The sequence below is a fragment of the Dryobates pubescens genome, chromosome 1 (assembly GCF_014839835.1).
Source record: "Dryobates pubescens isolate bDryPub1 chromosome 1, bDryPub1.pri, whole genome shotgun sequence".
NCBI lineage: Eukaryota > Metazoa > Chordata > Aves > Piciformes > Picidae > Dryobates > Dryobates pubescens.
The window spans coordinates 37,149,238-37,162,658 of NC_071612.1; the positions used below are offsets into that span (position 1 = coordinate 37,149,238).

At 43.8% G+C, this 13,421-nt stretch overlaps 1 protein-coding gene across 6 annotated transcripts in view; it reads right to left on the reverse strand.

Annotated features, from left to right (window-relative positions):
* The window catches only part of TBC1D1 (TBC1 domain family member 1), a 110,221-nt gene that overhangs the window by 15,630 nt on the left and 81,170 nt on the right, over positions 1–13,421 (reverse strand). For all 6 annotated transcript variants that reach the window (XM_054164117.1, XM_054164090.1, XM_009896556.2 and 3 more), the window contains 3 exons: positions 6,698–6,883; positions 6,057–6,218; positions 3,818–3,976 (listed from right to left, as the gene is read on the reverse strand). In XM_054164117.1, coding sequence (XP_054020092.1) covers positions 3,818–3,976; positions 6,057–6,218; positions 6,698–6,883 — 507 coding nt within the window. The remainder of the gene's footprint in view (positions 1–3,817; positions 3,977–6,056; positions 6,219–6,697; positions 6,884–13,421) is intronic.

Here is a 13,421-nt window from a genome sequence, read left to right on the forward strand (position 1 = left end):
TAAACTCACAAGCTGGTTTCTGAATCTCCTCGTGGTGCCTTAACTAAGAATTTCAGGTTTTACTTCAGAGCAAACAACTCCTGCCCCTGCTGAAGAGACTCTAAATGAACTGTGATATCTCAAGAGCATCAGAATGAAAAAGTAAGTAGCTACACTGCTTTGCTTTTGAAATGTGATAAACCAAAACATAATTTTCTACTATGTTCAGCAAGCACTCAATGATGAGTACAGTGGTTTCCTACACTGATAGCATCTGGAAGTCAGTTTACCTTATCTTAATAAGAACAGGAGTCCTTTACTGAGCATGACTTTGGTGCTCAGGCCCTAAAACCCCCAGTGACTGCATTATTTGTGTAGGTGGGGCCACAAAAGGGAATATACACACACAAAAAAAAAGCCTTAAAGGAATCGTGGCTTTATTCTTGTTCAGGGAATGAAATAGCACTGTGACATGAACTGGGCCAGGAAAGCAGCTGCTTTTACCTCTGCACTCAAGTGCACACTGCTCCCCTTATTCTCACTATTAAGATCCAACAAAGTGTGAGTGATACTATGACATCCTTGGCTCACACTGTGTTAGCAAGACCTCTTTAGCTTGATTTGGGAAAGCTTTGTTAAATGTTATAACCACATGTTGCAAGAACACTGCTGGGTGTTGTTTTTTTCCTTTCAGTGCAAGCTTTTAGAAGGATTCTTAAAGATTTAAGAGAAAATGCTTCTGACAGCCTGAAGGAACACAAGTGAGCACATGCAAATTTCTTCTACCTGCCTACCCAGCTATGCTGTGACTCTATTTCAATGGGAATTACTAGGAAACTAGGAAGTCTCCAGCTTTCTAGTTTCATCTTACTGAAATAATAGGGCCCAATCCTTCCCTCACCTCATGGGGTAGCAAATAACTCCCCAGCATGAAAACCAGCATGAAGTTACCAATTTGCCAACACTTGCAGTCATTTGTTTCTACAAGCAGAGCTAAGGTGAGAAAGCATTTTGTGCTGAACCAGGCAGAAAACATGAAAAGCTTGCTGAGCCAGCAAGCCCCAATCTGCTGTGAGCCAACCAACCTCCACCTAACTGTGCTCTTTGCTGTCCAGGAGTTGTCCCATCCCTCTCTCTGCAGCTGAAGGTGTTCGCTAACACTGACTGAGGCACTTCAGCATAACAGAAGCCCAATGTTCATTGCTATGCTGACTTGGCTAATAGGTGCTTGCTGACAAATGACCTCTGGCTGCAAATAAATATCTCTCTCCAAAAAAGGGAGGTGCAGTAAGAGCCAGGGGAATTCCTACAACTGGTGTGACAAAGTCTGGAGGGAAACAATTTACCTACATTGCAACAGCCTAGTCCCAGCTGCCTTGGAGTGTTAGCTTCCCAGAGCTGAGCTGAAATGTGGCAGGCCTGTCAAGTAGGGGAAAGTGAAGACAGCATCGACATCACCCTGCCCACCTCAGCTCACACCAGTTTCTCCAGATACTTGTTTTCTGTGCACTGCCTTGATACTCTGACTCACTTTACCAAGCGTGGCAAACATGGAGACCATTCTGACCCAGCTGAAGTGCAGCCATGTGCTGCCTGAGGGCAGGACTGGAGAGAAAAGTGAACAGCCTTCATGAGGGAAGAGAGAGAGGGCACTGAAAACTACCTCTGTGAGGTTCACAAAACAAATGGCTGACTTGTGGGAGCTGCTGAGATGGAGAGGTCACTAGTACTGATAAAAACCTGTACAAAACCATCTGGGAGCAGCAATCAGAGACAGTAACCACATTTACTAGTGACCATACATCTGACAGACTGTACTGACTTTAGGTCTCATTAAATGTGCTGGGGTTTTGTTATCTCCTCCTTCTACAAGTGACAAGAGTCAACCAGTTGAAGACAATCTCACACAAGAGAACTAAGTGTGATTAAAGAAGGAGGATCAGGGAAATTAAAAGAGAGGGTTAAGAATGGCATAATTGTTTTTGAGGCATATAAAGCCTGGTGTTTTGCAATTACCTGAAGCAATTTCTTTTGCTCCTACCCTAAACCAAACATTTAATTCTAGTTAGATTTTCTTTTTTTAAATTTCTTTCTAATACAAGAAAAAACTTTGTGTGCCTTGAAAAGCAAATCATAGAACGGTTTGGGTTGGAAGGGATCTTTAAGACCATCTAGTTCCAACTCCCCTCTACATCTCCTCCTAGACCAGGTTTCTGTAGAGAATAAATGTGAGCGAAAATAGAAAACGGCTCAAGAAGACCAAAAGTCTGTCTGAAGCCCACCTACCAGTCACTTCAAACAGAAGAGCCTTGGTTCTCTGGGCTGTATTAGAAGCAGTGTGGTTAGTAAGTCGAGAGTGGTTTTCCTCCCCCTCTGCTTTGCCCTGGTGAGGCTGCATCTGGAATATTGTGTCCAGTTCTGGGCCCCTCAGTTCAGGAAGGACCTCAGGGAACTGCTTGAGAGAGTCCAGCACAGAGCTACAAAAATGATTAAGGAAGTGGAACATCTCCCTTATGAGGGGAGACTGAGGGAGTTGGGGCTCTTGATCTTGGAGGAGACTGAGAGGTGACCTCATTCATGTTTATAAAGATGTAAAGGGTGAGTGCCAAGAGGATGGAGCCAGGCTCTGCTCAGCGATGCCCAATGACAGCACAAGGGGCAATGGGTGGAAGTTGAGGCATAGGACATTCCATGGAAACACGAGGTACAAAATTTTCACTGTGAAGGTGACAAAACACTGGAACAGGCTGCTCAGGGGGGTTGTGGAGTCTCCCTCTCTGGACACATTCAAACCCCACCTGATGTGTTCCTGTGTGATCTGGTATAGCTGATCCTGCTCTGGCAGGGCAGGTTGGACTGGATGATCTTTCAAGGTCCCTTCCAGCCCCTAACATTCTGTGATTCTGTGATTCCTAACCTCTCCTAAACTTAATGGACTCTAGCATATGTGCCTTCACAGACCAATTCACTCTCCCTAATTAGAAGCCAGCTACTGCTTAAAATCAGGCAGTGTGAATAACCTGCTTTAAAAAAGAGCCTTTAAAAGTTGTCATTAAAAAGCTTCTTCCATAATTATTTTATTGTAAATAAAAATACCCATTGATAGCAGCTATCCTTTAAAAAAGGAAAAGGCTTACAAGGGCTTGTAGTGATAGGACAAGAGTGAATGGATTGAAGCTTGAGAAGGGCAGATTTAGACTGGAGATTCGGAAGAAATTCATCACAACGAGGATGGTGAGACATTGCACAGGCTGCCCAGGGAGGTTGTGGATGCCCCCTCCCCAAAAATGTTCAAGGCAAGGCTGGATGGGGCCTTGAGCAACCTAGTCTGGTGGAAGGTGTCCCTGCCTAGGGCAGGGGGGTTTGAACTAGATAACTTTAAGGTCCCTTCCAACCAGAACCATTCAATGAACCTATGAAAAAAAGTGCAAAAAGCAAAACTTCTGTCTTATTTCAAATGAAAGTATTTGAGTGAGACAACAAACACTGGGCATCAAGAATGAACAGCACAGGATTCAACAGCCTCCTTGTAAATACTGATTTTCTTTCTTGATTATTTCTACTCCAGATGCCTGTGGAGTTCACTGTCTAGGTCTGACATACAGATGCATAACAGTTGCATCTAGCAACCTCTTCTATCATGCTGCAAAGGGTCCCTGTGCTTGAAATGCACATTTTCCTAGTGGTGTCAAGGAACAGATACTAGGTTCAAAGCAATTCTTCCCAACAAACTGCTATTAAATGCTGAGAGACTTTCTGTGTGTTAGCTTCTGTCATTTAATTCTCTTCCAGAGACCACAACCCCCTCATTTTAGAATCAGACCACTCCTGTACTTACCAAGGTCAATAAGTATGGCATGTTGTTGAGAAGTTAGCTGTTTTAGGAGCTCTTTGTAAGGCGTGTCCTTCGGTGGTTGTTTACTTGGAAACTGGTGTTTAAGATGGTATTGCTCTGCTAGGAACTTCCAGATCTCTCCACGGTGGTGACGTGGTACTCCTGAGAGAGGAAAGTCATTAAAACAGTAATTTGTAGTCAGACTGAAGGTTCAGCTATAGTTGAGCTAACAGGATTGAGGAACTGAAGATCCATATCTGCTTGATCTGTATCTGCTGTCTCCAGTAGACCATAGAAGCAAATCCAACTACAGTGCTTAGACTTCCTCAACCAGTAACAGACAGCACCGTAACAGAAAAGATTTAAGGGAGAAACAAGGTGAGCTGCTTAACTCTAAGGTTACTGCTTACATCCAGTCTGAGAAGTACTAGAAGAGGCAGCAAGAACTGCAATATCTGCCTCTGAAAATTTAGATGCTTACCTCTCAATTTTCCCATAAAGCACTAATTAACATTTGTCACTGACACTGTTGCTAGCAGGAAGTTTTAGGGTGCAAGCATGCCAAGAGCATCAACATGTGCAGAAGAGATGTGATCTAGAGCCTACAACAGAAAGCTGACAACCAGTCAGGAAGCTGGTGTTGAGTTTCTAGCTTTGCTGTTGGGTTTGCTGGATGACTGGCACCTAAAAATATTTTAAAACTTGACTTTCTTTCTGAATGAGAAGGAATGGTGCTACTTAACCTCTTCAGAGAGGTAAAGGTAGCTTTCATCTGTATGCAAAACACTGAAAGTAAAATCAAGTCTGTTGTTACACACACAGTTTACTCAGCACTAGGTTAAATCATCTACACAAGAAACCAATGTCCCTTCCAACCTAAACCACTCTAGGATTCTATGATATTGGTAGGAACCTGAACTTACCCACACAACTCAAAAGGACAGTTTGGTTTAACTGGCTTGAGTAACTGCTTATAGGCAGCTGCAATGTTTAAAACACTAAACTTCTACTAGTGGTGTATTCCTGATGCTTCATTTAGACACTGGAAAGATTTGTAGAGAAATATAAAAAGCACTTTGGATTAGCACTCTTCACCATTGGCTACACACAGCACTCAGCATAAAGCCTTTGGGTCTAAGCATGGCACAAACAACACTGAATCACAGAACAGAATACAGAATTGTGTTGGCTGGAAGAGAACTTTAAGATCAGCAAGTCCAACCATTATCTAATTCTATCTAATTCTGGTGCTACACTATGTCCCTCATGGGGGACCCAGCACCACATCTCTGTGGATTTTGAACACTTCCAGGGATGGGGATTCAACCACCTCCCTGGGTAGTCTGTCCCAGTGTTTGAAAACCCTTTTAATCAAGAAGTTTCTTCTAATAGCCAACCTAAACCTCCCCTGGTCCAACTTGAGGCCATCTCCCCTTGTCCTATCACTTGTTACAGGGAGAAGAAACCAACAGCCACCTCATTACAACCTCCTTTCAGGAAGTTCTAAAGCGTGTGAAGGTCTCTTCTCCTTTTCTCCATACTAAACAACTCCAGTTCCCTTAGCTGCTTCTTACCAGACCTATTCTCCAGGCCCTTCACCAGCTTCATTGCCCTTCCCTGGACTTGCTCAATGTCTTTCTTGTAGTATGGGCCTCAAAATTCAAGTAATAACCCCTTTTCTTAGAACATTTTAAACCCCCCCTTAGCTTATACAACTTTAAGGAAATGGAGATAGGGGCTGGCTGCTCAGCCCTGCAGCTTTTGAGGAAGACTGTAGGTGACAACTGCAGGCACAATGCCTTGTTCTCCAGAAATATCCACATGTATTGTCTGCATCCCAGGCTGGAACAGGGAATTTCCAGATAACAGTGCAGACAGATTCTTCACTAATTTTTCAAAAGCAATTTCTTTGATATTATTATCCAGGCCTTTTTATGTAATTTCAACTTTTAATTTGTAAAATCAGACTGCACCAATTGTGTGACACTGAGGCACTGTAAAACTTCCCTTTGAGATTAAATATTCTTCAAAGAACACCGACACTGTAACCTACTACTGTAAGGGATTGTTACTTACATTCCCATAACCATGAAGACACTGAACACTATCACTTCTTCAGCAACCTGAGGAACCCTTCTAGTGAGAATCTGGTTATAAGGAGTGGTTAAGGGAGGTCACCCCTTTCCTTTTCCAGTTCAATTTATATGCATTCCAGTAACTCACAATTACAAACAGTGCTTACCTTGCCCAACAGCAGAGTGTATTTTTTCCACATCAAATTTTGTCTTTGACCTTCCAGGTGCACTCAACATTTTTTCCCAAATCAAAGTAACATCTTTCAGGCATGGTGTGATTTCTTCATAGTCAAGCTTCAGACGTCTGTTCTGCAGATTGTTTTCTGAAGCTAGAAAGTGACACAGTGAAAGCACCAGTTAATATTCTTTATTGTTTGTAAAATGGACTAATTTCACCTAGAACTTCATTGTGCAGCCCACCTAAAACTGAATCCTCTTCCTTCTGAAACACTGTATGTCTAATTTTTCTGGTTTGGGATTAGGGGTGTTCTGTTTTTTATTTTGTTGTTTTGGGTTTGTTTAGTTGTTTTTTGAAGATACTATATGCCATATACAGAGATTCATAGAATGGTTTGGATTGGAAGGGACCTTAAGGATCATCTAGTTCAAATCTCCCTGCCTTGGGCAGGGACACCCCCACTAGACCAAACTGACACTAAAGATTGCCGAGGGAGATGCTGCTGAACTAATTTACCTTTATGCTCCTGAAATGTTTCATTATCGCTTGGTCCAAGCTGCTGCCAAGGCCACAGAGCAAACCAAAAGTGAACTTGTACTACAGTGGAGTGTAATCAAGAACTTCACCAACCTTGTAACTTCTGGTTTTCTTTCTCCATCCTGAGGAGCAGTATCTGCTGAATGATGGCTTTCTTCCACAACTCGCGAAGCTCATGGGGTGTCCGTTTCCTTTCCTCCTTCACTGGCCCGAAGGGGCCATCTTCACACACTGGTTCCAATGGGGATCTTGGGGGAAGTTCTCCCAATTCAGAGTAATCTTCAAAAGAGAAAAGCTGTTGTCAAGTGCTTGTCTTTCAAGAACAGCTGAATGAAGGGACACATTTTCAAAGATTGTATATGCACATGCACACACACATAGGAACCATGGAATGCTTTTGGTTGGGAAGAAACACTTTTAAGATCATCAAGTGGACCCTGTGCTCTTTAACATCTTTATCGATGATCTGGATCATTGAGTCAGTCATCAGTAAATTTGCAGATGACACCAAGCTGGGGGCAGGAGTTGATCTGCTGGAGGGTAGAGAGGCTCTGCAGAGGGACCTCGACAGGCTGGGCAGATGGGCAGAGTCCAACAGCATGAGATTTAACACATCCAAGTGCCGGGTTCTGCACATTGGCCACAGCAACCCCATGCAGAGCTACAGGCTGGGGTCAGAGTGGCTGGAGAGCAGCCAGGTGGAGAGGGACCTGGGGGTACTGGTAGATGGTAGGCTGAACATGAGCCTGCAGTGTGCCCAGGCAGCCAAGAGGGCCAATGGCATCCGGGCCTGCATCAGGAACAGTGTGGCCAGCAGGAGCAGGGAGGTCATTGTGCCCCTGTACACTGCACTGGTTAGGCCGCACCTCGAGTACTGTGTCCAGTTCTGGGCCCCTCAGTTTAGGAAGGAGGTTGACTTGCTGGAATGAGTCCAGAGAAGGGCAACAAAGTTGGTGAGGGGTTTGGAACACAAGCCCTGTGAGGAGAGACTGAGGGAGCTGGGGTTGCTTAGCCGGGAGAGGAGGAGACTCAGGGGTGACCTTATTGCTCTCTACAACTACCTGAAGAGAGGTTGTAGACAGGTGGATGTTGGTCTCTTCTCCCAGGCAGCCAGCACCAGAACAAGAGGACACAGTCTCAGGCTGCGCCAGGGGAGGTTTAGGTTGGATGTTAGGAAGAAGTTCTATACAGAGAGAGTGATTGCCCATTGGAATGGGCTGTCTGGGGAGGTGGTGGAGTCATCATCATTGGAGGTGTTCAGGAGGAGACTTGATGGGGTGCTTGGTGCCATGGCTTAGTTATTTAGGTGGTGTTGGATTGGTTGAGGGGTTCGACGCGATGATCTTGAAGGTCTTTTCCAACCTGGTTTATTATTAAGTCCAAACATTTTCTAACTCTACCCAGTGCCAAACCATGTCCCTCAGCAACATATCTAGATAAACATACTCTCTCTCTCTCTATGCTTATAGGAGGCAGCAATACCAATCACAGAATAGCTTCGGTTGGAAGGGACCATAGAGATCATCCATTCCAACCTACTTGCCATGGAGAGGGACACCTTTCAACTAGATTTGGCTGCTCAAGGCCTCCTCCAGACTGGCCTTGAACACTCCCAGGGAGGAGGCATCCCTAATCTCTCTGGGCAGCCTATTCCAGAGTCCCACCACCCTTGTACTGAAAAACTTCTTCCTAAGAGCCAGTCTAAACCTCCTCTCCCTCAGCTAGACACCCTTATGAAAAGCCCCTCTAAACCAAGCAAGGTTTCACAGAATACATATACATAGAATAAACCAGGTTGGAAGAGACCTTCAAGATCACCGCGTCCAACCCATCAACCAATCAAACACCACCCAAACAACTAGCCCACGGCACCAAGCACCCCATCAAGTCTCCTCCTGAATGGTAGCGATTGGAAGGCACCTCTGAAGATCATGGAGTTCAACTCCCCCTGCCAAACAGATTTACAAGCTGCTTCTGAACAGGAATCACATGGGCCAAAGCTTGGAGCCCTATTTTTTATTACCTGACGAAAAGAATGTGCCAGACACCAAGACAACAGCTTGCTAACTCCAGCTTTACAAGGACAGAACTAAAAGAGGAAAAGGCTAGTTTGAGAAATTGCTGAAACGCAACCTACAGTGGAAACCCTGCGGGATTCAAAGAGCGGATTGCATCAAACACAGAGAGAATAACCTCTAACCTGTGTTTAACAAACACAACACACACCCTTAGCTGCACAAACACACCACCACCTAAGGCCATACAATGGGATGATTACCAGTTCTTTAAGTAAACAGGCAGAAAGGGAGACAGGAACCTAAGACATGTTTGCTCTCACTCTAACTTTTAACTGTGTCATAACCTTCTGTGCTTTTCCTTTTGGCTCCAGCTGGCCTGCCATGAAATGTCTCTTTTTGTCAAGCATGTGAATAATTCCAAGACTGAAAACACTATAAAATAAAGTGAGAAGCACAGAACTTTCAGGCAAATGGAGGTGTTAGGTGTAAGGTTGGACTTTAAGGTTGGAGAAGTCCTCTATGATTCTATAAAACCTATCTTCCTTTTTAGAGAAAGGATAAACAGCACTGGTTTTAATGAAGTTGTCAGCACAGGGAGCACAAGTTCCTATACTTTGTTTTCTTAGTGCCTGCTGCAGTGTCACTTTATTTGATTGTTTTATACAGCTTCTCTGAAGGCTCAATAGTCTGTGATATAACCTGTATCTAAAAGTAAAATGACTCAGTTCACCTCCTTGAAAAGGAATGGTCCAACAGCCAGCACAAGGACACTTCTCCAGCCGAATGGAATGGCTGTGAAATGTCACCCTGAGGGCAAACTGACCAGCTGTGCAGGCAAGAAAATGGTTTAGAATCAGTGCAAGGAAACCCATTCCCCAGACTCTCCAGCCAAGCACAAGTCCATCGGTGCATGCTATTGCAAACAACTCCTGGAGAAGGGACGCTCCTGAAACAATTATTCTGTGTCCTAGCTCAGTGGTCCATTTCTTTATCACTGCCTAACACAGTGATAAAGATCTTGAATTAACCCCACACCCCCCTCCCCAATTATCTCTATAAACTAACAAAACAGGAAGGTTTTCACCCCTTCAGAATCTGCTCAGAAAGCTACCATGTACTGACTCACACGGTGCATAGGAAACCGTTCTTGTTTGTTGAAAGGAAGCTCAGGTAACTCAGTAACAATGGAAATACAGCCGTTGGCTTTTGCCACTGTCAAACTTCTCCTCTCAAAGAGTGAGTTGACAAATAGGGTGGGTCCAAACCCACTTGTTTCCTCACACAACATTTATTACTTTGGCACCACAATTAAATTCCAGGGCTAAAATGTACATACATAAAAATGAATGCAATGTTTTTGGGTAGCAGTACCACTGAAACTTTTACAAGCTTGCACTCTGGGTAGAAGTGTAGCTGCTTAAACTTTGGGTATCTACAGGCTTTCAGAGAACTATGAACTCCAGGGGAATGGGAATTAGGCAAAAAACAAACATTGGACACTTCAAAGGCAATGAGCATGTTGCAAAGAGAAGCAGGAAGCACTGACAGAAGCATTCAAAAATACAACTAGTTATGAAAAATATCAATGCCATGAATAAATCCTACTGTATCTTTTAAAAGAAACTGAGAAACATTCACTGATATATTTTTTCTTCTTTATTCCTTTGCAGGTAAATTGAAAGAAATCCCTGGAGAAAGGACTGCAATTCCAAAAGACCTTTAGGTGAATAGAATAGAATAGAATAGAATAGAATAGAATAGAATAGAATAGAATAGAATAGAATAAAGCAGGTTGGAAAAGACCTTTCAGATCAATGAGTCCGACCTATCACCCAACACCACCTAATCAGCTAAACCATGGCACCAAGCACCCCATCCAGTCTCTTCCTAAACACCTCCAGTGATGGTGACTCCACCACCACCCTGGGCAGCACATCCCAATGGCCAATCACTCCTTCTGTGAAGAATTTCTTCGTAACATCAAACCTAAACCTCCCCTGGTGCAGCTTGAGACTGTGTCCTCTTGTTCTGGTGCTGGTTGCCTGGGAGAAGACACCAACCCCCTCCTGGCTACAACCTCCCTTCTGGTAGCTGTAGAGAGCAAGAAGGTCACCCCTGAGCCTCCTCTTCTCCAGACTAAGCAACCCCAGCTCCCTCAGCCTCTCCTCATAGGACTTGTGCTCCAAACCCCTCCCCAGCTTTGTTGCCCTTCTCTGGACACCTTCCAGCAACTCAACATCTTTCCTAAACTGAAGGGCCCAGAACTGGACACAGTACTCAAGGTGTGGCCATCAGATAGAGCAGGAACACACACTCTTAATAACCCCCAGCTTGTGATAATAATTAAAGTATTTGGATTTGATTGTTGGTTTTGATGCCCACACTGCCAACAGTGTTCTGTACACACAGTAGCTTTCATGCTGATTTTTATCAAAGATCATTATAAAGGAACTGCTGTTAAAGACCTTAAAGATCATCAAGTCCAACCTGTCACCCATGACCTCATGACTACTAAACCATGGCACCAAGTGCCATGTCTAATCCCCTCTTGAATACCTCCAGGGATGGTGACTCCACCACCTCCCTGGGCAGCACATTCCAAAGGCTAACAACTCTCTCTGTGGAGAACTTTCTCCTCACCTCGAGCCTAAACTTCCCCTGGCACAGCTTGAGACTGTGTCCTCTTGTTCTGGTGCTGATTGCCTGGGAGAAGAGACCAACCCCCTCCTGGCTACAGCCTCCCTTCAGTTAGTTGTAGAGAGCAATAAGGTCTCCCCTGAGCCTCCTCTTCTCCAAGCTAAACAATCCCAGCTCCCCAGCCTCTCCTCAAGCTAATGCTGGTAGAACTGCCCGAATTTGCATGGATTAAAAAAAAAAAAAGAAACAACTGGCATCTGGAATGAAAAATTTTTCATCTTCTCTACATGCAACAAAGAAACATCACCATAAGAAAGAGGAATTAACAAAAATGGTCACGAAATATGAATGCAGAATGTCCAAGTGATCCAGGTAGGTACAGCCTTGTCCATGGCATGCTAGCTGTAGTCTATTCAGTTCTTAGTACATTTATGAGCACCCAGTATTTTAGAGTAAAAAACAAAAATCTCATCCTACACACCCTCTCAAGTGGTTTATGAATGTCCTTTAAAGTCAGTCATATTTTATGCATATATATGTGTTAGAAAATAGCAGACTAGCTAGAGATAGTTTGTGGTTACACACCTGCAAAAAACCCCAGGCTGCCAAGGAAACATGCAAGGAAATGATTAAACACATTATAATCCTAAAGAAAGAATGAACACATCCAAGACCTAAAATCTTCCTGTTTTAACATGCACATCTCACTTTCTCAGTGCAAATTTTGTGGCTTGGTCCTCAAGCACCAACTTAACAAATGTCACTTTTTATTTATCTGAGATGTTACTCACTTCTTGTCCTCCAGTGATCAAATTTAACTGTAGCAGCACTGAACCACTACAAAGCATTAGTTATTGAAGTTCATGGTCCTTCTTCCATCAAGGCTGAGCATTTCTTGTCTGTTACTGACTACCCTGATAAGATCAGTATTAGTAAAAGAATTTCACTCACAATGGTTAAATCTATAAAAGAAAACTGCAAGGCTACAAAACTCTACAGGCTGAACAATTATGATCATCAACCCTACCTCTAATTCTTCTGTGGAAAAGTCCTAGGTTGATTTTGTCTTCCAAGTGGCAGCTCCTTTTCTATCTTTTCTTTCTTTCTTATCACTTGTGGACACTTAACAGAAAAGTCTAAAGTCTACTCTGATAAAGTGCAACACATTCACAACCTGCCCTCCCTCCCATTTCCATGCTGGCCGGTAGCAGGATGTATAGAAACCCAAATGAACCTGTCTAACTGCTCAGGTGGCCTGCCTAAAGTTTGCAGAGTTGCATCAGCTGCTCAGCTGGTAAAGGGCGGGGAAGAAGTGGAATGTGCAGGTAAGGCCTCAAGTCACAGTGAAAAGCCAGACATTTGGTTAAGTCAGCTCTAACCCAAGTCATGAATATCATCAACAGGGTGACAGCCACCCAGCGTTCACATCCAGAACAGAAATACTGTAGCAAGAAACTGAGTATTACTTCATTATGCACAAATGACCTAGAGGATAGGAGCGAAAACAAAGCTAAACAGCACAGCAACTCAACTGGACATAACTGGGAGCTCACGTTCCATCAAACCAAACTGCCATGTGTTAAAATCCAGTTAATGTGCAGCATCCAGAACGTCTGTAAGATCAGCCACTGCACTTGAGCAGGACCTGAACACTTCAGCACACACTGAAAGCTTGCTTCCCTGTTCATCTGCCAACCTCATCTCCTTTGGTTGATTCCTATTCCACATTTGACTTGCACTCCTTTCAGATACGTTCCTCCCTTCCTTGAAGCTGAGGTATGAAATCCCATCTCTGTATGTGCCACTTCTACAGGTCCACCATACTTCTGCTCTTTCAGGCTCAGGACTGAGTGGACTCAAAAAAATCATGATTATATTTTACAAACATATAGATTACTTTCCATTTGAAGTGCAGACCTGAACTGCCCATTCTACAAGTCTGTGGGTCCAAACTGAAAAAGGAAATGCTCCGAGGGAAACCACACACACCAACTTGAAAAACAACAGAAGTGACAAACCTACCTCAAAAGCCTGAATTTTAAAGACATTCTTTCAGAAGCACTGAGTCTAACCAACCTCAAATACCAAAACCAAGATAACAAGACTCATCTTTGCCTAGAGACTGCAATACCTCATGTGGAAAGGAAGGGCTTGTTCTATTT